General features: G+C 42.9%; 1 protein-coding gene across 2 annotated transcripts; it reads right to left on the bottom strand.

The window, feature by feature from the left end:
• Nucleotides 1-5,704: 5,704 nt before the first annotated feature.
• LOC115095401 (perilipin-2-like) lies at nt 5,705-18,474 on the bottom strand. 2 transcript variants are annotated; one of them, XM_029608984.1, is made up of 8 exons: nt 18,352-18,474; nt 16,674-16,710; nt 16,385-16,580; nt 12,930-13,012; nt 11,857-12,142; nt 9,501-9,664; nt 8,996-9,130; nt 5,705-6,413 (listed from the first exon to the last, which is right to left on the bottom strand). In XM_029608984.1, exons 2-8 carry the CDS (start codon nt 16,698-16,700, stop codon nt 6,054-6,056), a joined length of 1,251 nt encoding a protein of 416 aa, XP_029464844.1. In that variant the 5' UTR covers nt 16,701-16,710; nt 18,352-18,474; the 3' UTR covers nt 5,705-6,053. The 2 variants fall into 2 exon arrangements, with proteins under 2 accessions (XP_029464844.1, XP_029464855.1); XM_029608995.1 differs by having other exon boundaries at nt 16,385-16,583; nt 16,680-16,710; nt 18,352-18,471.
• Nucleotides 18,475-21,718: the final 3,244 nt, after the last annotated feature.

Below are 21,718 nucleotides of genomic sequence, written 5' to 3'. Positions count from 1 at the left end.
TACAGTAACATATTCCAATTAAATGTTACTTAGCTTCTTAGTAATTCATCAGAGAAACGCTGTTTTTAAGTTCATGAGGCTAAGAATATCGGGTCCCTACACGGACCGTGGTTCAGCGGGAGCCTTCTTCCAGGGGCTGAAAATCTGCAAGAGTTTGATACAGTCAAGTAAAAAAATCTTACATATAGAGTCTCACTTGTAAAATACAGTGGTACTAACGTACTAGTAGCTTGGTGGCATTCCTTCCAGCTAGCGGTGCGTTTCCTCTATCGCAAACATTCTACCAGCGCCATTTTTAAAGGGCTGTCAGCCAATAGGTTAACAACACGTCAGGTGAATTAAGTGACGTCAATACTTCCTACAATAATCAAATGACTGAATACCATTCTATGGACATGTTTAAACCATTGGGCTGTATACTATTTAAGTAAAAAAAAATCCATCGTTGCTCTTGCAAATTGAGGATAGTTTGTGGATTACCACCCTGCGACGACATCCATTGCAAATCCACAAATTGATGTTGATATTGTAAACAATGTTGTACAATCGGAGCCTGCAATTTACCAGTAGATAAGCAACTACGATGTTCAGTAAGTTGGATTCAAATTGGGCGTTTGGTTCTGCCCACATATCTTGTGGCAAGGACACATAATAATGTAAATCACATGGGATGTCAAACAATTTGAGCATGATCTTGCCAGATGTATTTTTTCCCAGTATTATCGGTCCATGTAGGACCAGATAAAAAGTGTTAGCACAATATGAGCACTTATTACACGGCCAATGGGTAAGTGATCTTGTTCTGGCTGTTCTGGACGTAAAAAAGAATGGGTGAGCAAATCCCTCAAATGTTTGCCACGGCTATATGCAATGGTGGGGGGGGGGGGGGGGGGGGGGAAATCAGCAAAAATAGAATGGGTTTTTAAAACATGTCAGTTATTACAAATAGTCGTTGCTATTGCTGATGATTTAGATGTATATCTTAATGTATACACTAATGGTGTTTCTTCAGTCAGATGCTGGTTATCGAGTAAAAGCCATTCGCGTTGAGCATTATTTGCATGTTTCATAGCTTTCTTTAGATTAGATGCAGAGTGCCCATGAAGTAGTAAACAAGACGCAAGAATTTGAGCTTGAAATTGAAATTCAGATTTATCAGAACATAAACGGCGTAACCTTAAAAACTGACCAAATCGGTAAATTGCTTTTTAATGAATACGGATGAAAACTTGAAAAATGTAGAAGAGTATTCCTGTCTGTAGGTTTCTTGTATAATGTAGTACTGAGATGATCTTTTCGAGTGATCAAGATATCAAAAAAATTAATGTGTAGAATGAAATTGCATGGTAAAAAATAAAATTAGTATCCAAAGTGTTGATCCAATCAAGGAATAAATGTAAGTGTTGTTCATCTCCATGCCAGATAAAAAAGATGTCATCAATATATCTTGTCCAATGGGAAACATCATGAAACCTTGCATCTGGATATAAGTATGTATCTTCAAAATCAGACATAAACAGGTTAGCCAAGCTAGGGGCCATCATGGCACCCATGGCAGTGCCGTGAATTTGTTGAAAAATTTTCATTGAATAAAAAATAATTATCCTGTAATGCTATTTGTGCTAATTGTTTCAAAAAAACCAGTCGGTACTCGATGTGGTATCCAAAGCTCGTTCAAGGATCAATATCGCATGTTCTTGTGGAATGCTTGTGTACAAAGCCCATACATCTAATGTCACCAAAAAATACACATCGGTCACTTGTATAGATGCTAATCTAGTCAGCATAGTTTGTGTCCCTAATGTAAGATGCCAACTTGGGGATCAAAGGCTGGAGAAATGTCAATAAAAATAGACAACGGTTCTAACAATGAGCCAATCGTGCTAACTATAGATCTGCAAGGAGGATTGGTGATGTTTTTATGTATTTTAGGGACCATATACAATGTTGGTGCTTGATATGAGCTGTTGCTCAAAAAGGAGCGTTCTTTAGCAGATAGAAACCCAGTAATGAACCCATCTTCCACTAATTCTTCAATTTTGCTCAATAAATCAGGTCCTGGATCATTAGAAAGCATTTGATAACTATTAGAATCTGATAGATGATCATTAACTGTATCAATATAATGAGATCTATCCATAAGTACCACTGCCCCACCTTTATCGGCTTGTTTAATCACAATGGAAGAAGATATTTTTAATTCTTTTAGAGCCTGACTGATTTAGATAAATTATATCGAGGTGGATCAACAACAGTTTCAATGTTATCTGATTCAAAAAGTACAAAGTCTATGAAAGTCTTCACATGAGGATCGATAGGACCTGGAGGTAACCATGTGGACTTTGGAAAAACAATAGAAGCATCCAGTTGAGAAGGCTAACTTGCGAAAAACAATTTAATTTGTATTTTCCAAAAAAACCGGTAAAGATCCCGTCTTGTCTGAAAGGCATCATAAAAGTAAAAAGATACAAATAACAGACCTTTTTCCAATAAGCTGGTTTGCGAGATGGTAAGAGGTAAATTTGATAAATGAACTATGATGGAATTAGCTGACTTTGTGATCGCATCTGAGGGCGACCCCCCCCCCGATTCCGAAAAAACCGTCATCCTGGTAGTCTGTTGGAAGCTCTATAATAATTGAACTGGTTATCACCCATAATATTTGTAGAAGTTGCAGGGACTTCGTCTGATCTAGAGGATGATTCATCCTATTTGGCAAAAGCCACTCGCCTTTAGCATTTTGACGGCATTGCCAGGGATAAACCGTCCTTCTAGTCACATTTATATTTAGTAATCTTAGTTTGTCAGTCTAAGATTACTAGTCCGACAAACTATCCTCAATTTGCAAGAGCAACGATGGATTTTTTTACTTAAATAGTATGCAGCCCAATGGTTTGAACATGTCCATAGAATGGTATTCAGTCATTTGATTATCGTAGGAAGTATTGACGTCACTTAATTCACCTGACGTGTTGTTAACCTATTGGCTGACAGCCCTTTAATAATGGTGCTGGTATAATGTTTGTGAGAGGAAATGCACCGCTAGCTGGAAGGAATGCCACCAATCTACTAGTACCACTGTATTTTACAATTGAGACTCTATATGTAAGATGTTTTTACTTGACCGTTTCAAACTCTTGCAGATTTTTGGCCCCTGGAAGAAGGCTCCCGCCGAAACACGGTCCGTGTCGGATATTCTTAGCCTCATGAAGTTAAAAACAGCGTTTCTCCGATGAATTACTAAGAAGCTAACATTTAATTGGAATATGTTACTGTAACTGGTATAAGAATTAACAAATGTTTAAATGGATAGCAATTATTGGTGAATGCACAAGCATAAAAAATTATTGGACCTATGATTACAATCTGGCATTGAATAATCTCTGCTTACATACAATGAGTTTTATGCCTATGAGGCCCATTGATAAGATAAAAAATCCATAACACGGTGTTTTTTGAATTATTACATACAAGTGGGACATTTGGCTACTTTTTATGACTATTATTTGTTACAGAGCTAGGACTGAATTACATACTCTGGGTAAACAAATAAGCATGGGTGTAGCTTGCTTATTGCTGTGGTTACTACCCTAATTAAGCTAGCTATTTCACTTAGATGCAGTTCCAACACTGCTCACTGCATTAATGGTGAGGGTAGAAGGGAAATAGAATCAAAAGGTTACTAAGAACCAAGAGAAACAGATAAGTGAGAAAAAATGCAAAGCTTGCTGGGCAGACTGGATGGGCCAGTTGGTCGTCTTCTGCTGTCATTTCTATGAACACCAAAATGACCACATTAGTAGACATTACTCCTATTTTTACAGAGACATTAACACTGGCATCCTCTTATCAAATTCAATATAAGCTTGCTCTCACTTCACTCTTCTGCACAACATTTCATCACCATGGATTGCAGCTGTGTTGAAAGGCCACACTTCCTTGAGAATGTTATGATTCTCAAGTCAGACTACGGTATTGGATATTCCTGCAACAAAAGCACTGCACTTGGCTGAAAAGGACCAGCATGCCTTTTCTATGGCTAGGCCTATACAAGAGAAAAGAATTAGGAAAGCCCTGAAAACCTGTTTCAAAAAGGTATATTCCATGTATATCCGAGCACTGAGCAGAGGCATATGTACCTTTTAATGCTACTTGATTTATAAAATGGATTAAAATAGAACATGTATGTCTTATACTCCTCCCTAACCAGAGGAAGAGCAGGTAATAAGTATTTTAAAGTGAGACTGGTTTCTCAAACCCATCCTCAGGAAAAAGAGAAACCCAGCCAGCCTGGTTGATAAGCTATCCACACTGAACATGCACGAATGATCTGCACACCTTACTCAGTGAAGAGAGCCTGAAAACCCAGCTGGGTCAGTGTCCTGAAGTCTGTTGAGAATTCCTGCTCTAAGGAAAATCTTTAGTCAAAGTTGTGAAGCCGGAATAGCTTTCCTAAGGAGGGAACAGCCATAATCAGCATTCAAGAGAATGGAACAAGTACACCAAGAATGGACTATGAAATGCTGAGCAGTTAAAGTGGCAATGCTGTAGAATCTATTGGTCATTCTATGTTTCTAGAAATGAGGTAGGTAGTTGTAGTGTGCTATAGCCAGGTCTGGTTTTCAAGTTATCCACACCGAAGATGTGAGATTTGTATTCAATAGAGGTAGTGCAGGCAAATATACCCAATGCATATTAGTTACGGATATCCTGAAACCGACCTGTTTGCAGCATGCCAGTGCCTACCTCTGTTCCAGATGTTGGGTGGGCACAAGTAGCATATACACTATCATTTGCAAAGGCAATGAAGACTAGTCCTGCACCAAGAACCTCTTGAGAGGTCAATCCTTTTATGGAATGGACCATATCTATGTTTTGTGACCTATAAGTGTGTCAAAAAAAGGAAATAGTACATGGCACTCTGGTCTGTTTCTTTTATGAAGGAGCCACACTGCCCTCAATTTAAGGGATCTTGCAAGGTATAAAAGTTGAGATGATTCCCTTCTCAGGAAGGGATTCAGTCCTAGTAGGGGCAGGGAATAGGTTCTGCTGCTTTTGGAATATTCAGGATCTCTAATTGATAGCTTTTCCAGCCTCTCCCACTATTTACTAGTGAAGCTATTGAGAGCAAGTTCAGATAATCAACTTACTGTGGATGGCCAAGGATACAGACCATCACAGCAGTGGTAGACTGCAACATGATTCTACAAGTGTTCTTCAGTCACTGCTAGGACTTGGATTTTATTATGTAATGGAGTAAGACACTTCACAAGAGGCTGAATATATTGCCTGCCTGCTAGTGGAAGCTCCATGGCCTGTTTAGCAGCTGCAGGAATTACTGAAACACTGTCTGAAGGAGGAGAGCTGGAGTCTCTATCCAAGGGACCAAGTATTCTCAAAAGCTAATGCAATCACATAGGGTGGAGGCTGCAAGCCAAATTGTAGGGCTTTAGTAGAGGGAAGCCTGACAAATATACAAGCGTACCAGCTTGGCATCTGCTGTGCTTTATATGGTGCTGAAGCAAGGGAACACATAGGTTACCATCTTCCAACTCCCTTCCAAACCCCCACTCTTGCTTTCCCAAATCTACCCCCATGCACTAAATAGGCTCAGGTATTTTAGTTCTCAGCATCTATCACCCTTTCAGACAGACATGTTATCCAACACTATTTGTCAAAACTAAAGAAATCCATCATGAACAAGTGTAGTTGCCAAAACCATTTATTGCTATACCACACATGCCACCATTACAAACAGTTATTCTCTTTATAAATATTTAGTACTATTCCTATTTGCAAGTCCCACATGGAAACCAGTGAAGGGGCAGTCATGCCTATTGTGAAAAGATTAAGTGGAACCAGTGCTAGAGTGTAGTTTGTATCATTGTTCCTTTTGAAAGACACCTTGACTTCCCACATCCATCTCACCAGTGGCTAGTAGACAGCACAATACTATGTGACCCATCAAGAGGGCAATCGTTCAGGCTTGATATTGTATGTAACATCTCCACACAGTCACTTCTGTAGTTTAGCAGAACTGGAACTGGTGCACTTTAGCTGCTGTGTTCAGACTCTTGTTGGCTGGCTTGTTCTTGCTTCTGCTCTGGGCTCACAGGTCCTACCAACCAGTTGAGTGGTGTGGTGTTAGCAAGATAAGCCATCACCTCATCCATGGATTCCTTCATTTTCTTCAGCTGTTCTTTGCTGGTGCTGAGGAGCTGATCAGACAGGTCTCTGATGGAGCCAACAGAGTGGAGGTTCTGGTAGATATCTCCAGCCAGGCAGCTTATATGGTGGGCTTGGTTCTGGATGTTTTGGGGCAGACCTTGGATGCTCGATACCAGTGTGAGGCAGTGTGTCTGAAGCTGTTGAGACAGGTCCTGGGCAATAGCCAGGGCACGTGATTCAATGTGCTAAAAACAGAAAAGACATCACAGCCTTAAAGACTAAATCACAGAAACTGGCTGGCTTCTATATTCTGCTCACTGGATAAAGCTGACCTACAGATATGAAAAATCAGATACTGGTAGTATTTCTGCCAATCATTCTGTTTTGTTCCTTTCTCAGAGGTCCCAGGCTATTGAGTAAAGTCTGTATGGCTACACTTTGCTTGTCTGGGGGAGGGTGTCTGTGTCATTACATGTTTACTAGTCAAGTGTCAGAGTGGCTCTAGACACTCCCACTGGTAGATGTCCCAGTTTGATCAGTTGAATACCGATTATAATGAAGATTCAGAACTTTGGTTCATTTAGCCAGTCCCAGAATCCTTAGCTGTCTGCTTCACACTGAAACTGCTGGGATACAGTGAACCTTTGACGGACCTCAGATTCAAGACTTTGGAAAGAGCTGGGAAACCTGTAGGCTCTGCAAAGCCTATAATTAAAGGCCATGAGGTTATCAATGGCAGATATCTAAGCCATAATACAAGCTTGGTTCTCACAGATTCCTATCTCGACTGACAAGCCAGGTGAACTGGAGATTCCTGGAGGTCAAGACTAATTAAAGGCTTTGAACCAGCAACAAAATATATACCTATCTATTGACAAAACAAAGAATATCAGAAGGAACAAAGTGCATCAAAGCCATGTTAAGACAAAGGAACTTAAGGTGGGAGGAGGTTGTTTCAGGTTAGAGGAGGTCAGTTTATGACACTTTCAAATTGGTGAATGATCCTCACAAGCATTTTCTATGTATGGTTTGAAAACTATAAAGTAACAGCTTTCACAAGAGATTGTAAGACACAGTGATGCTCTGTCTTGCAAGGTTGGCATCTGTGCATCCAAAGATATGAAATATTAAATTTATATTTGTTCTGAGTCATATCTGTTTGAAAAAGTGCTGACAAGCATCTTATTGAAGTCTAATATTTAGACAATACAGGCCAGGAACTAAAGTTGTTGTTCTCTTGAAGCAGTCCAGCACTCAAATTTGAAATCTCTGGAGCCACAAGGAGGGAAGGAGTGCTTGGAGCAGGTGACTGGAATAAGCCCATCAGATTTCATATTCTTTTGGAATCTGTGGAATATTTAGCAATACTTTATTCCACAGCTCTAAATATTCACTGTGGATTACAAAACAAAGAACACATAACTCAGAGTTAAGCACATTTAGAGTCAGTCTTCAATTGTTTTCTAAAAAAAACAAAAACTAACGTAACCTCCGAAATACACATCCTGGAAGTAGTCCAACCTCCATGGAGTGTGCACCAGCAGAAGAGGTCCTACACCAAATAGCTACAGACACTTCTAGTGTGAATTGTCAGAAGTCTCATAAGATAATGAGTGAGGAGCACTGCATTCTGCCAAAGGAAGTTGCCCTACTTTAAGAGGGTTGTGAGAAGAGAAACCATCCACACAATTCAAGTATCAAAAAGGTTGTCATAGCCTGAGAGGTTCTCTTATGGAATCATAAGGTATGTGTCAGTAAGCCCCAGAGTCCCTGCTGAACAGTTTGGATTTTTGTTCTATGATGTCATTTGAAGGGGGGGTCAAGTTGTTACCATAAACCTTTTTGGAATCACCAACTTATTGTATAAGTGTTACTTGAGGTAGAGGATCCTTGGCCCTAAGGTCCTAGAATCCTAGTCCTTCCCAAATCAGAACCACCTTGGCAGTCTCATGGCCCCATAACTCCCAGATATGCCCATTATAAAAGCAGAATGGGAGCTGGGAGGAAGGCAGGAAAGATTACTGAGCAAGTCAGTCTTTTGGCAGAAACTTGGATCTATATTAGGAGAAAAACCAACTACTGCAAAGGATGGGCAATGCTTATCACAGACCCATGTCCCATAAAGCTTAGATATCAAGAGCTGGGTCTCTTCCTGCCACCCTTAATGCAAAGCTCTGGGCAACTGGTCTCATTAGGCTTAGTGGCGCCAGCTTAATACACCTTGTCAAAATGGATCAGAAAGATAGTTGAGGGGCCGACTCCATGGCTCAGGAGCTGTGCTGTCCACTGCTATGCACAGTACTTGTGAGCAGTTTGACTCAGGTTTTATGGCCCTCGGCTAGTCAGGTATGGCATCTGAAACAATACCTAGTGGCTGGATTTGGGGTGCACATCTCATGTTGTGAAGGAGCTGAGGCAGAGGACTCTTGCTATGATGGCTGGGCTGAGTAGCTCAGAATGCATATGGGGCCAAGACGGCAGATCAGCAATTAAAAAAAAAACCCCCAAAAAAACAAAACCCCAAACAAAAAGTAGAATTGAGAGGTTGATGTAAAAATCAATTTTGTTCAGAAGTTGGCCTTTGTGTCCAGGAAGAGTAATTTATTGAACATCACCTCCCATTTAGAGAATACAAAGACATTCCAGCCTCAGGATAGCTTTGCTTATATTGGGCAGAGACAATTATAGCTTGTCTATACAGCTCTCTACAGAAGGGAAGTTTAAACTGGCTGAGAACAATGATCAAGGCATGTCAGAAATGCATCTAGACTGTTGCCAGTGTTAGGGCTTTATGCAGACTGAATTAAGCCACTCAAAAGCCATTTACCTCTCTACTGGGAGCTTCCTCTCCATCCTGCTGTCCTATGTTTCTCTTCCATGCTACCCAAGCCTGGTGCAGCTTCTCTTGGGCATCCTGCAGCTTCTGGTTGGCACTAGACAGACTCTTTTGGGCATACTCCATCTGAAATCAGGAGACAGTGCTGCTATTAATAAATGGGCTTGGTACACATTGGGGGAAAAAACCTGAAGCTCATCTAATAAGTTAGTCTTCACTGTAAAATCATTCTGCTTTAGCACTCTCCTCTCCTCCAGCTGGAGAAAACCAAAATCTGAACACTAGTTAAGGTAAAATGACAATACCTGCAAGCAGTCTTAAACCAGGACACCATCAGCTGATGCATCAAGACCAAAAGGCACCCAGCCTATCCTGCACTGCTGAATTACAATACTAAGTATGGCAAACAGATGAGTTCAGTACAGGCTTCCTTTCATCCAAGCTAGCACATTAGTATTGCTCTTGGAACAAGATTAATGGAGACCACACATCTTACCAGATCAATGGTGTGATGGAGCTGAGAGATGGCCTCCTGGCTCCTGCATTTAGCATCTTTCACTGTGATCAAGGCCTGCTCATAAGCTTGCTTGCTAACCTTGGAAGACAGAGATCCCAGTCTAGCATAGTAGCTTGGCTTCTGGGTGCCAGTAGCTTCTTTGGCTAAAATGAAAGAAGACAGCAACTATCAGCCTGGTTTCAAGTCTCATTTTTATCTTGAGACAGAAGTAAAAAGATGTAGAAATCCCTGGTCTGTGGTGGCCCTAGATCCCTGCCCTTAGGATAGATAGCAAGGAAGGAGATACCATCCCATGAGCACCTCCCTCAGAGGAGCTCTGAAATGGGTGAATTCATGCCGGGGGGGGGGGGGGGGGGGGGGGGGGGGAGAGCAACAGTTAGAAGTCCTGAGAGGGTGGTCAGTGATTTGTGTTTGAGGCAAGGAGCTCATTTTGCTCATCTTTAAGATACTCATTTTTCTAGTACACACCTTGCCAGGAAGGGTCTATTCCTCCTTTGGTAACAGTTTGTGAGTTTTGGGTGTACCCTGGGTAGAACTGTCAAGGCTGTAAGGGACAAGACCTGAATACAGAGGCCAGGAGTGAGAAGACCTGTGTACTCCTTTCCCCTGCAATGGGAAGGGTAGCAGTAACTCATTCTCAGAGGATGGTTTCTGGATATCCATATTTTGGGACACAGGATAGGTATTGAACTGGACTTATGTTTATTTTATTTATTTATCTGACACTTTATATACCGGCATTCGTAGGACACATGTCGGTTCACAATTAACTGAGAAAGGAAATTACAATGAACGAGGATAGAGAGAGTCAACGAGCAGGGATACAACTTTGTAAAACGAACTGGATAATGATTATCCATGTTAAGTTTAGGTATGCATCAGGATGTTAAGGATGCATGTGCACTTAAGAGCTTAACATATGAACTTATTTACAATATTAAATGCAGGGGCAGGGAGAGGAGGGGGTAGGGGTATAAGAGAACGTTAAGGCAATGGCACTTTCAAGGAAAGGCTGTTTGGAGGAAGAGAGGGGAGGGGTAGGGGGAGTTAGGATGGTGAGGGGGAGGTTGAGGAGAGGGTGTGTAGGCTGAGCGGGAGCCGAGTAAGTTTGAGGCATGACAATGACTAGGATTGGGAGGAGTTGGGGTATGCCTGTTTAAAGAGCCATGTCTTGATTCCTTTTTTGAAATGGCTCAGGGACGGTTCTAAGTGGAGTTTAGCAGGAAGGGAGTTCCAGAGGGTAGGACCCGCAATGGAGAAGGCTCTGTCCCGGGTAGTAGTAAGGTGCCCAATTTTGAGTGAAGGTGTTTGGAGGGTGCCAGCGAGGGAGTTTCTGGTGGGGCGATTAGTTTGGCAGAAATGTGGCATATCCTCAAGCCAGGGGGAGTTGTTTTTGTATAATGTGTTATGGAGGATAGTAAGTGTTTTGTATTGGGAACGGTAGGAAATGGGGAGCCAGTGGAGATCTTGTAGTATGGGAGTGATGTGGTCAGTTTTCCTGGTGTTTAAGATTCTAGCCATAGCATTTTGGAGGGGTTTAATAGTGGAGGCTGGGAGACCTATGAGAAGGGAGTTGCAATAGTCGATTTTAGATAGTATGGTGGTTTGCATAACAGTGCGGAAGTCGTGGGCGTGGAGGAGGGGCTTCAGTTTGAGGGTTTGACTCATGTGGACTTCAGGCACCATTTTGAGTTTAAAAGTGGATTCTCCTCCCATTGAGAGATCCTGGTTGGGCAAGGGAACCCCCCCCCCCCCTCTCATGCTGAGGGACCAGCTCTACCCCAGGACCCTGTTCTGAGGATACATGCATGGGGGGGGGGAATGGATCCAATGTGTACATACACCATGGTGGGGCACAGATGAAAAGCAGAACCCTTATGATGAAAGGTCACAGTAAAGTTTGACGACCATGCAGCACCATCACCGAGTGGGTACAGTAACACCAGAGGTATTTTCACTACACTGCCTGGGCCTTGAATGTCAGCCTCCCTCCCCAAAATAGGAGAATCTACTCCTTGAACTAGAGAAGTTGGCCCCAAGAAATACATTTAAGGACCTTAGGATATAACCAGTCCTGGGGGAGGGAATGGGGAGAAGGTTACATTGACAAAGTAACAGCATTAGAGGGAATACCACCAAGGCTAAAAAGAGAAAAGCCAGGAATTGCCCATTAGGCCATACTCAACATGACTAATTCTAAACAGAAAACCAGAGGAAAGGGAATAATTGAAGGATAGGAATCCAGGAACAACTTTGTCAGTCAGTGGCACAAGTTATTCTAAAAAGCTAGTGCAGACATTTCATGAAGCTTTTTGCAAGCCCAGTTTCTCCTTACCTGCTTCCCCTTCAGTCACTGGGAGATACTGATCCACAAGGGCCTCCGTCTTGCTCAGTGCAGCATCTACCCCAGTGCTCACCACCTGCACCATGGGGCTTCCCAGAACAGAGTTAATGCTCCCAGTCACAACAGCTTTTGTCATTTCCATGCTCTCCTGTGCAGCTCCCTTGGCCTTGTCCACCACTCCAGTGATTGCATGGGCAACAGTGTCCTTGGCACCCATCACAGTCCCTGCTACAGCTTCTTTTGCACCAACCACCATGTCTGTGGCATTAGCAACAATCTACATGAAGAATCTCACAGTTAGTACTAGATGGTCACATCTGAGGACTGCCACTTGTTTGCATCAAGTTTCCACAGGCTGCGAGAACAGAATGTGGTCCAAGCTCAGGAATCCTGATCACACTAAGCTTTGATATCTATGGCCCTGTTATCAACTGCCCTCATTTCTACAATATGCTGTAACCTGCTCCTACCTAATCTTTATTCACTGCCTTCCTTACTCCAGTTCAGTTATGATCACATCTAGCCATTTTGTCTATTGTTCCACATGGAAGCCACCATCATTTACTGACCCTTCCTTGCATAGAGAAGCTTCAGCTGCACAGATTCAAGAGGCATTTATATATACTAGAAACACTGCTTTAAGAGCCTCAGTACATTCTGATCAGATTTTCAGATGCATGACATTTTGATTTGTCCATGAAAAACAGAACCTGGTTAATCCCTAGTAGTCAACCCTGAGGCGCACCCTGCATTCTCTCAATACCCATGGGATGGGAAACTTGTGAGCATTCATAAGTCACCTGTAAGTAGTTCAGTTTAATGAATAAAGATTAAAAAAAAAAAGGAAAGCAGTAGAATGGGGTCAGCTTGTTGCTAGAATTTGGCTGCAGCTCACATGACTTTCTACCTTTCTAGGTGATAGAGTTTTTCCTTGGGGGGAATATACCTAGAAAGGTAGAGAGTCGTGTGCTGTTGCTATTTCTGTTTAGAAAAGCACCTTAAAGACTGTATCTGTAATGCAGATCTCTTGTCACCTGCTGTGATTAACAAAGGAACAGCCTCACCTTGTCAGTAGATTGGTGAAGGACAGGCAGCTTCTCTTCAATTTTGTCCAGGCCTACACAGGCACAGTTATTGGCAAGAGCAACTACAAAAGAAAGACAGACAGCTACACTCCTGCTCAGTGAACATTCAGACAAGCAGGATAGGAAGATGAGAGACTAGGAAACTATGAAGTCCATTATAAACAGGTTGCCAGCAAGAGAAGTGACTACAGTTGGACCCTGGTGTTGTGGCCCCCCCCAATCCAGATCTCCCTGCTTCTCAAAATTGCTTCCCATCAAGGAGCCAATGTGCCAACTCCAGCAGGCACACTATTTGGGGATTCCAGTGCTGGCATTTGAAAGAGCGAGAGTGAGACTGAACAAGGCCACAAAAGCAGGGCCTGTCAGACAGCCCCACAAACAAAGCCTGGAAGCAATGGTGGGGATGACTGCCATTGGCTACAAGTGCACTAATAAAGCAGGAGTGGTGCTACCACACCAGCTTTATGGGCAGAGGAAGGCAGCTCAAGGACTGCTAGCACAAGGTCATCATCCAAACTAGTCAGCATTTCCTGGCTGTGTCAGACCCTGTATGGTAACAGGGTGGGAATTTAAGTGTTACCTAGAAAGGATGTAACTTGTTAGCAAGTGAATTCCTTTCATGCCTCCACAGAAGAGCAGAGTCATTTCTCCTTCATAGTAATGTTTCTCATGGAGGTATGGGGAAACCCACTAAGCACACCTGGATCTGGCTACAAATAAGTTTATTCTAGACTTCCTATAGCAATAAGCTGGGGGAAGTTCCCCCTATAACCACAATAGTGCTGGGAAGCTTAGGCAGAGATGGAGCTCTCTGTCCCAGAGAATAAGCTGTACTGGTTGACTTTACCTGATGGTTCATAGATTGCAACCTGCCTGCTGCCCATTACACCAAGCAGTCAACATCTAACCCATTCCCTCAACAACCTAAAGGACAGGGAACCACTCTAGGAAGGCACGAGATGAAATTGGTGTTTGACTAGAATAACTCAGATCACCAGTGGAAAAAAAATTTGAGGCAGCTTAAGGTTAAATTGTGCTATGTTTAACATGGGGAACTTTCCAAATAAAGGAAGGTTCTAGAAGGTGCATTTTGGACAATGAGAGAAGGCTTTCTATTCCTAAAGGAGATTGGAGCAGTTGAGAAATGATGCACTAAAGACGAGAGAGAGTCAGAAGTCTGTTTGGAGGCTTGTAACCTTGTGCAGTGCCTAAATTGGTTTAGAGCTGGAGAAGTAGCCCAGGAAGGTTTACAAGGAGATAAAGACTGTCCTAGTTGACTGTGGGGTTCAGTCTAAACTTGGAAAGCCCACAGCTTGAGACTTTTGCAGGAGAAGAGACATTGCCCAGTGCTACATCTGGGGTTCTATAGGAGTAAGGGCCCTCTGACAACTGAATGGGAAAGCTCTGAAAATGGTCAGCTGATTGGGTAGAAAGGTTTTGAAGTTTAACTCTGGAAATATGCTGCTGATGTTTTCCATCTAGACCTTGATTTTCAGATTGTTTTAAAACAATTTTGGTATTGACTTTTTCTTGCTGGGTACATAATTCCCTTGGGCCTCAAGTTTTGATTATTCCCTAGTGGGAGAATCCTGGTTCCAGGCCTGTTGGCTGGCTTTTACCACCTTTGCAGCTACCAAAAGGTGACACCTCCTCCCCTTGCCTTGTTAGGGAGGATGGAGTCAAACACAAACCCCCACATTACTAGTTCATTTACTATAATTTTTTGTATTAATTGAAATTGAATACCACCAGAACAAGAATCCAAGTTGCCATATGCAACAGAGAAGTAGGAAAGATACTAGACGCAGACCAAAAGATCAGGCAAGGTCTGCTGGATAAAAGGGGGAACGCTCATTCAGGAAATGAAGTCTTCCAATGTAGCAGTGATGCTCTACCTGCAGTTGATGTCCAGTCCTGTTAGAGAAGATGGGATGGCCCAGCAGCATTACTGTGCACCATGTGGAGGACCTGGATCAAATCTGCTGGGGAGGCAGTATTAGACTGTCCCTAGGGGGCCTGGGGTTGCACTCACCATGCACCACTTAATGCCCAGACTTAGAGCTCATAATTATAGAGTTTTGGCCAGAGATCTATGCATGGCCACCAGCTGAGAGCTGTTGAGAAAAATAAAGACAGGGAAAAAATCCCAGCAAATGCAAGTAGAGGTACAGGTGATTGCCATGGCAAAAGTCTTAAGATGTGGCATGCTACCTCCCTCTCATAGCTAATAAAGGTTTGGATTTCCTTTAATGAAAGGAGAATAAGAAAAAAAAAGTCTCCTGTTAAATACCGATGTTCCTGTATAGAATACATATCGCACCGGTTTACAGAGAACTGAACTGTCACCCCAGGGGCAGATATCGTTTCAACCTTGTTTCAATGTATTTACAGTGAACAAGTGGAATGCATTAAAACATGATTAACTAACATAATTAGTACAATTAAAAAACATTTACAGTGGAATAAGTGGAACAATTCGGAGGAGGCTGTAGTAAAATGTTATGAGTGTAGATGTGAAGGATGGTGATAGAATAAAGATAATGCTAGCGACTATTACAGTAACAATGATAAATTACCATATGCTATTGGCTATGGAATAGTAAAAAAATACAGAGGGGTGAGGAGAAGTAAATATAATTAATAATAGGAGGTCATAAATAATAATGAGGGAACAGAGGGGTAAACCTGCTGGGACTTCCAGTCCCAAAGGAGTAACCAAAGAGGGCGGGGAAGGGGGGGTCACCATAGGAAAGCAGGGGAGAACTGAAGTAGCAAGCCGGGAGGTTAAGAAGGGTGTCATTGGACCTTAACTCTCGGGGAACGCCTGGCTGAATAGCCATGTTTTGAGTTTCTTTTTAAAAACCAAAGGGCAGGGCTCTTGGCGGAGGTCCGGTGGGAGTGAGTTCCAAAGGGGAGGACCAGCTGTGGAGAGGGTGCGTTTCCTTAGTGAAGTTTTGGCCAGCAGGGTGTACAGCATGTCCTTGTATGCATTTCCCATTCAGTTGTCAGAGGGCCCTTACTCCTATAGATCATGCAATATTAAGCACCATTTCATACATACACCATTAAAAAAACAGATGTTTAGACACTAAGTTACCACTCACAATCCTTACCTCAAAATATCCCTATATTCCAGTTTACCTTAATGTTGGCTAAGGAATTATTTCAATTAAGTTTGACCAGTTGAACCATTATTGTTGTTGTGAATAGACATTAAATTAACCATGCATATTCTGAGTTAAGGTATATTTAGTATTAAATAAGATTGATAAGAGTGTACTTTAAAAAAAAAAAAAAAAAAAGTAAAACCCACAAGATCTTATTAAAAAGGCCAGTTCTAGTTAAATACTATTAGCTCAAGCCTCAATCATTTGCTTTCCCTCAAATGGATGGAAAACAAAATCCTATTCAGTTGAGCAGTTGCCATCACTTACTTTGTGGCTCCAGTTTTTGGATGATGGGCTTTGTACTTGCAAGGGTCACAGCAGCGATGGTCTTCACCCCCTCCTCTGCCACCTCACAGACAGACTTCAGGTAGGGATGGTTCTCTTTCGTGCTGACGTAAGCAGATGAAACCATGTCACAGGTAGAGCTCACCAAGGGCAGGTTAGCCACCCTCACTGCCACATTCTGGCAAGTCAAAGTTTGGAGAGAGTTAGCAATCCAGCTACAGTGCAACCATGGAAAACTGAGCAAGCTCAAGCAAAAGTATTTCATGCCTACCTGTTGTTCAGCTGCTTCTGAAGCCATTCTTTCAAGCCTTCAAAAGAAAAAAAACCAAACAAAAAACCCACAACAAGTTAGCTAAGGTTTTTTGAGAGCAGGAAATAAGAGTACAATATTTCAGCTTCAGGCATATGCTGAAGTCTATTTTCTGCAAACAGTTTATAGGACTTCTCCCCTATCATTATAAAAACAGGGCTAGTGTTTCAATATCTTCAATGCAGCAATAAACCCAATGACAATTTTACAACAAGGATCACAAAAATCAGAGTAAAAAATAAGTTAAGTAGTAATTAGACATACAGCAAATAAGTAGCAGTGTAGTTTTTACATGGAGTGGCATATAGATTAGGTGGTAGGCCAACAATGGACTCAGCTTCTTTTAATGCTAGCATTAAAGTGCATTTAGTTGTGTAGAATAAGTATTTTTGTTGCCCTCTTTGCCATATCCTTGCCACCAAGGTTACCCAACCCTTCTACTAGCTTAAAAGAGCATCATTCACTACCTGTGATATGGATCTGTCAAAATGTACTAAGTAGAACCCCCACCCCCTTTTTTTTTTTAAAGTTGAGTCTAAACCGGATTGCACTTAAGGCAGCTAGCCACTCCAGAGTGGATTACAAAGATTTAGATGACTCAGTAAGATGTATACAAATAAAGGGTCCAATTTAAAAAAAAAGCATTTGCACATGTAAATGCACTTTACTCAGGGTAAGTGGGCCTTTCAAGATTGCTACATTATGCCACCAAGTTGTCTACAGGCTTTATCCATGCATAAATGGCTTTTGACAGTTGCTACAACAGTAGTTACATTTACATATAAGTCTGTTAAAAAGTTATCCCAAAAGGCTTAGAAGAATACTGGACAATACACTTGAAAGCTACAGAAAGCAGAGGTAGCACAGCTCCTCATAGCTTAGGAGGAACAGTAATTACTAGCGAGGCTCATTTGCCAAGTAACAGAATAAAGCTTCATCTGGGGATTAATTAAAAGTGATCAGCACTAGCAGACCGGGGCACCACTTGCCTCTAAACACCCGGAAAGAGGAGGGCAAGGAGAGGCTGACAGGTCTCCAATAAAGAGCAATATTAGCACTGACGCTTCTAGGGCTGGCAAATGGGATATAGTTTTAGTTACACGAAGCCAACACGCAGAGTACAGGGGCCAGCTGCTTTTCCCCCCCCCCCTTTAAATCATCTACCTCATTACTATGGAAACATTTACACCTTCTCTGGGTTTAGGTGTAGAAAATGGAGGTGGGGGGGGGGGGCAGAAGAGATGGCTATTTACAGTTTGATTTTTGTTGTATTAGAACGTTGCCTCTTGTAAAGATTTAACAAAAAACGACAGAGAAGATGATCATACAGACCCCCTTTTATTAGCCACATTTATCACACCTACACAGAATAAAGACAAAACACTTCCATCCATAAGACAGAAGTTGAAGCCCCAACAACCATGAAATGAAACAGCACTAAACATAGTTTTAAGATTAGCCACATTAAGAATATTTATCACTTCGGGTACATGAAGAATGCTCAGGTGCTGAGCAGGCGCCCCTCCCTCCCCAACATCAGGTACAAGCCCCCTGAGGACCGGCTCCTGGCCCCAGGTGAGCAGTCAAAGCAAAAAAATGTTCCTTAACTCAACAGCACAACAAACTCCTTTCTAATTACCAGCAAGTAGATAGGATTAGGACCTTCTTCCTCAACCGCACAGAATCACTGCCACCTCCTCTCCTGTTCCCCAGCTACTCTGGAGCCAGTTCTAGGGAAGATAAGGGTGGGGTCCAGGGACTCGGCGGCTCCTCCCTGTGATTTTTACCCTTAGTTGTTTCTCCCCTCCTGCACCATTTTCAGCCTGAGCCAGTCTGTTTCTACTTCCGGTCCCCCTTTTCCCGGACGCACTTGCTTCACATGGCTCTATTCTCATTTCCCCTAGGGTGGATTTTTGTTAACGTTAATGCAAACGCCAGTGATGCAGTGGGTACAAGGGGCTCATGCCCCACATCTGTCTGTTGACTGCTCCAGCCCCTTTCCTGGGGGCAGCTTTCAGGGAACAGGAAGATTGGGGCTGGAAAAGGGAGCTCAATTGTTTTCTTCTCTCCAGTGCCTGCTCCATCGTCCCCTCCTTCTCCTCTTGTCCCCGCAGGAGGGGAGGGGTTGAGACAGGAGCAGCCCCTGCAGGCGGCATGTGGTGAGAAAGAGGAAGGAGGTGTCTGGACAGGAGAAGAGAGTAATTGTTTTCTGTTCTGATGTGCTTTTTTTTTTTTTTTAATTTCATCCCCTCCCGTCTTTCAACAGAGGGGAGGAACTGGGGACCAGACTTAGCCACAACCTTTGATCTCAGGATTCTGGACTCAGCTGAGGGCAAAGCGTGGGTGGAACAAATAAAGATTCAGAGAGTTGTAAGTGATCTTTATGGAGGTAAAGTGAAAGGGGGTGAGTGAAGAGTGGGTGAATGTTTGTGGTGTGAAAGGATGACTGATGAGGAGGAAGTGAATAGTGGAATGGGAGGAGGGTTAATGTTGGGGGTTGTCAGGAAGGAGTGGTCTAAAAGGGGGTGAATACTGGGGAAGTGAGGAGCTGGTTGAATTCTCCTGGGAGTATGAGGAAAGGTAGGTGAATTCTGGGGGTAGCAGGATAAGGATAAGGGAAGGTGAATGTGCCTTCCTTCCCCCATCTCCCTGAAATTAGTGCAAACTTGAACTGTCTGAGGTGATTAGAGAGAGTCAGTATATGGGGTTCATGAAAACCATGTGGGAGGAGGGGATGCATATGAGGAAGTGCAGGGGTACAGTATTTGGGGAAGGGGTGAAAATTGCTGGAGGGGCATAGACTGTATCAAATAACGCCAGAGGTGGTGACGGGGTGATGAGAGCCAGAGATGGGGTGGGTCAGATATGGTGATGATGACGGAGGTGGAGAAGTGGAGAATGGTAACAAAAAAGCTAGCGATAGTGATGGGGGGGGGGGGGGGGGGGAGGAAAGCTAGAAGTGTGATGGGGTGAAGAAGGGGTTGTGAGAGGTAGTGAATAATTGGGAGGAGGAAGTATGTGAGAGAGAGATGTGATGTGGGATTGGTGTGTAAGAGCCATAAGGGGTGAAGGTTAAATGTGTGTCAGAGAGGACATTGAATGGGGGAGGAGAGAGTATGCAAGGGGACAACTGAAATGAAAGTGAATAAGAGAGTGTGTGGTGATAAAAAGAATGAAAGAGGATAATTGAGGGCCATGGGAGTCAGTGGGGATAAAGACTCCATGAGGGAGACAAACTGGAGGGGATGAGTGAACAAGATGAGTGATGAGAGAGGGGAGGCTCTCGGGGGAGTAGGTGAGAGTTGGGTAAGTGAAATATGGGGCAGGAAGAACTGGAGGGTGATAGATGAAGGATAGAAGATAAATGAGGGTGAAGAAGAGATGAGATCCAGTTGTGACAGGATAAAGGGAGTGAAGTGATTGTGATGGAAGGGAAAGATTTAGAGGCAGAGAAGAGAGATGTGAAGGAAAATTACATGAAAGGAAAAGATACTAGCGATTGAATTAATTTGCTCACCACAGACTACAGGCCAGCAAGTCTGACCTCTTTGGTGAGCAAATTAATGGAACTGCTGCTATGACAGAGGATAGTGCAGTTTCTGGATTACAAGATCTGAAGCAGCATGGTTTTACCAGAAATAGGTCTTGTCAGATGAATCTGATCAATTTCTTTTATTGGGTGAGCAGAGAATTGGATCAGTGAGAGCACTAGAAGTAGTGCACTTGGATTTCAGTAAGGCTTTTGACATGGTTTCACGTAGTTGACTTATAAATTCAGTGCCCTTGGTAAGGGAACTAAAGTGACTGACTGGATTAGAAATTAGTTGAGTGGTAGATTACAAAAGGTAGTGATGTATGGAGCTCACTCAGAGGAGAGAGATGCTACTAGCAGTGTGCCGCACGGCTTCGTCTTTGGAATGGTTCATTTCATGATTTTCATGAACAACATTATGGAAGGATTATTGGGAAAAGTTTGTCTTTTTGCCGATGATGCCAAAATTTGCAATAGAGTAGACAACCAGAAAGACATGAGAAGGAATCTAATGAAGCTCGAGGAATGGTCTAGGGCAGTGATGGCGAACTCCCTTCCTTGGATGTCACAAACAGGCCAGGTTTTCAGGCTATCCACAATGAATATGCATGAGATAGATTTGCATACAGTGGAACCAGTTGGAGTTGGTCTAGTGCAGTGGTTCCCAACCCTGTCCTGGAGACCCCCCAGGCATTCGGGTTTTCAGGATATCCACACTGAATATGCAAGAAATCAAATGTGCATGTTATGGAGGCAGTGCATGCAAGTTCTCTCTCATGCATATTCAGTGTGGATATCCTGAAAACCCTACTGGCTGGGGGGGTCCCCAGGACAGGGTTGAGAACCACTGGGCTAGAGGGTGCTTACCAAAAATGGTCACTGGTCTTTGCTCTACTGCATATGAGGACAGACTGAAAGATCTAAACATGTATACCCTAGAGAAAAAGCAGGATAGGGGAGATATTATAGACACATTTAAATTCCTCCAAGGTATCGAAGCAAAAGAGTGTCTAGAACAAGGGGTCATGGGATGAGAGTGAAAAGGAGTAGACTAAGGAAATATTTTTTTAACGAGAGGGTGGTGGATGTATGGAACAGCCTCCTTGTGGGGATGGTGGAGACAAGTACTGTATATGAATTCAAGTGAGCATGGGATATACACAGAGAATCCCTGAGGGAGTGGTAGGCATTGTAAAGCTGAATAATTGGTGTGGATGGGCAGACTAGAGAGGCTGTAATGGTCTTTTCTGCTATCATGTTTCTATAGATGTCAGGAGAGAGGAGGAAGAGATGAAGACAAGAGCGAGAAAAAAAATCACTAAATGGTTCCTTGGCTTAGGGAACACAACTCTCCTGTTCCTCAGCACTGCCTCCCTCAAGGCCTGTGGAAGCAAAAGTTAATATCTCTCATGGAAACCAGGACAGGATGCTAGATGCACATCAGGAACTGTAAAGAAAAAACAAATTAGATGCA

The sequence above is a fragment of the Rhinatrema bivittatum genome, chromosome 1, assembly GCF_901001135.1.
Source record: "Rhinatrema bivittatum chromosome 1, aRhiBiv1.1, whole genome shotgun sequence".
Classification (NCBI taxonomy): Eukaryota; Metazoa; Chordata; class Amphibia; order Gymnophiona; family Rhinatrematidae; genus Rhinatrema; species Rhinatrema bivittatum.
Note: the sequence above shows the minus strand (reverse complement) of the source record. Positions and strands in the feature narration are given on the sequence as shown.

Excerpts from the sequence above, each read along its gene's own strand:
- LOC115095401 (XM_029608984.1), bottom strand. The coding sequence starts at position 16,700 with ATGGCTTCAGAAGCAGCTGAACAACAG. Across the intron at positions 16,581-16,673 it reads CAGAAGCAGCTGAACAACAG|AATGTGGCAGTGAGGGTGGC; the intron begins GTAGGCATGAAA and ends TTGACTTGCCAG. Across the intron at positions 9,131-9,500 it reads TCCATCACACCATTGATCTG|ATGGAGTATGCCCAAAAGAG; the intron begins GTAAGATGTGTG and ends TCCTGATTTCAG.